This window comes from Azolla caroliniana, unplaced genomic scaffold (genome assembly GCF_043228905.1).
Source record: "Azolla caroliniana isolate FFs.n. ecotype wild unplaced genomic scaffold, voAzoCaro1.0.p SCAF_2, whole genome shotgun sequence".
Lineage (NCBI taxonomy): Eukaryota > Viridiplantae > Streptophyta > Polypodiopsida > Salviniales > Salviniaceae > Azolla > Azolla caroliniana.
Window position 1 is genome coordinate 24,145,325 of NW_028230437.1, and position 2,670 is coordinate 24,147,994.

Here is a 2,670-nt window from a genome sequence, read left to right on the forward strand (position 1 = left end):
TATTTTTCTATTATAAGCAACATGATATATTTGCTGCCGATTATGTTGACGTTTTCCAAATCTAGTATGTGATATAGGAATTATGTTGACATTTTCCGTAGGTAGGATGGATATCTGGGATTCAACGAAATTTCTTGACATTTTAGGGATTAATGGGTAGAAGACCATTCAAATTCATTGATTTTCTATCTTATTATTACAAAATATATAGAGGTTATCTCCATCACAAATAGAGGTACCAATTGACATTATATAAAGAGACATACCAGTTGACATTATACATACATATATAGGTTACATACACCATCCATCAAAGAACATTCATAATAGTAGCACCCTGCGTATACTAATAATCTCGATCTACTCCATAGACAGCAGAGAGCATTCATAGATTTGCTTCCTATGGCCTCCAATAACCTTCATCACCTTGTGTTGGTGCTAGCCCTGTTCCTGTCATTGTTCTCTTTCGTGGCCGCGGATCCCGTTACCGTCCCCGATTTGTCCCAATGTCAGCTTGCCGTCGACAGGCCTGCTGCTGGCCCCAATGCCAAGAACACCTATCTCTTCAATTGTTGCATCCCCATCGTCCCCGCCCACAAGGTTGTCCGCTTCTCCTTGGATGCCTACAAGTCCCCCAAGACCCGTGTCCGGCAACCCGCCCACCGTGTGAGCGAAGAGTACATCGCCAAGTACAATAAGGCATACGCGCTCATGAAAGCCCTCCCCGACACTGATCCCCGTAGCTTCAAGGTCCAGGCCGATCTCCATTGTGCCTTTTGCAATGGTGCCTACAAGCAAGGCGGAGCCGCTGCCGATAAACCTCTCCAGGTCCACTTCTCGTGGTTGTTCCTCCCGTGGCACCGTATGTACCTCTACTTCCACGAGCGCATCCTCGGTAGTCTCATCGACGATCCGTCGTTCGCACTTGTCTATTGGAACTGGGACGACCAACGTGATGGCGGCAATGTGTTGCCCCCCATGTTCGCACACAATGGCACCGCCCTGTTCGACGCCAACCGCAGCACCTCCGCGCTCTCGGGCTCCACCCTCATCCGTCTCTCCCCAGCCAGTAGCACCAGCAACACCACCCTCATCGCCTTGGAGAATCTCAATTCCATGTATCAAGCCATGGTGACGGCCCGCACCCCGGAGCTCTTCCTAGGCGGCCCTTACGTTCTAGGGTCCGACCTCACCAATTCCACTGTCATCTCTGCTCCGTTGGGCGGCAGCATCGAGAACACGATCCACAATGGTATCCATTACTGGACCGGCAACAGGAACAACACCCTCGGGGAAGATATGGGCACCTTCACCTCGGCCGCTCGCGATCCCGTGTTCTACGCCCATCACAGCAATGTTGACCGGCTCTGGGACATGTGGCGATTCCACCTCCCCGATGGCGAGCGCCACGATTTCAACGTAACCGACTTCCTCGACGCCGAGTTCCCTTTCTTCGACGAATATGCAAACATGGTAAAGTTAAAGGTGCGAGATGTGCTCGACATAAGCAAGCTTGGCTACAAATACAAGAGGGTGAGCTCCGACAAGTTGTGGATTCGATTCTCCCCGGTCCCAGTCTCGAACGGGAGCGCCCTACAGGCGGCCATAGCTTCGGGCGTGCCGTTCGTCGGTCCCTCGCCTCTCAACGGGACGATTGAGCTAGGCAAGAAGCTCGTGGCACGCGTGCAACGGCCGTCCGCTTTAGGTGCGAAAAGGCCGGAGCACTCGGAGGAGGTGCTGACAATCGAGGGGATGGACGTGATGAGAGACAGTTTCGTGCAACTGGTGGTGTTCGTGAATCTCCCCGGTGCGACCAACACGACACTCACGAGCAGCGCCGAGTATGTGGGGACATTCAACGTGGTGCCATCGGCGAGCCAACATCGGCGGCTCATGACCAACCTAAAGTTCGAGATCGGAGATAACTTGAAGCATGTGGGAATCAAGAAGGACGACGAGATCGTGATCACGATCATCGTGAAGGGTACCGAGAGAGTGACCATCCAAGGCCTTCGAATTAACTATGAAGTGTAGCTAGTCCTTTTTGTTTCGTAATGGCATACTCCCCATTTATAAAACTTCACATTCATTTCGCTCGTTGCCGAAAGGCATAGGCACAGGCACAGGCACGACCGATGATATTGCACACATTGTGTCATTGTTTATTTCTTTTGGTTTGATCCAACCATGTATCCCATTCTCAATAATCTAAATATACATTGCTCCAAATTTTAAATGCCCAAAATATTGGAGTTAAAATAATTTCCTATATGCTTTTAATTATATTTCATGTGAGTTTTGTTTGTTCATTGTACAAACATTCCAATGAGTACAACTTGAAACTATAAATGTCCCATTAATCATTACCACATTACTACTTGTTTATGATCCATTCAAACTCTCTCTCTATATAGTTATGGTATATTAGAGGTTCCCATGAGGAATTAAAGTACAACATCAAGAACATTCATCCAGAAGATCCATGGAAATGGATTCAAACACAAGTTTAGTAAGTTACATCAAAAGAAATGAACATCAATGTGTTGCGACCGGATAACTAATGACGGTCGGGTGATTGTCAAGTTATTAGGCTTCCGATTATTTGTCGGAACCGTTTCTCATCGCATGCCGATCTGGAGTTGGGACGGACCTTCTGGTTCCGGTCCAAGG

General features: G+C 48.5%; 1 protein-coding gene across 1 annotated transcript; it reads left to right on the forward strand.

Annotated features, from left to right (window-relative positions):
* The first annotated feature begins 387 nt into the window (after positions 1-387).
* Positions 388-2,049, forward strand: LOC147867717 (polyphenol oxidase, chloroplastic-like). The gene has a single exon (XM_087315508.1). It carries the CDS (start codon positions 403-405, stop codon positions 2,032-2,034), a length of 1,632 nt encoding a protein of 543 aa, XP_087171634.1. The 5' UTR covers positions 388-402; the 3' UTR covers positions 2,035-2,049.
* The last annotated feature ends 621 nt before the right edge of the window (positions 2,050-2,670 follow it).

What these genes read in the sequence shown, in the direction of transcription:
- LOC147867717 (XM_087315508.1), top strand. Translation starts at nt 403, where the DNA reads ATGGCCTCCAATAACCTTCATCACCTTGTGTTGGTGCTAGCCCTGTTC.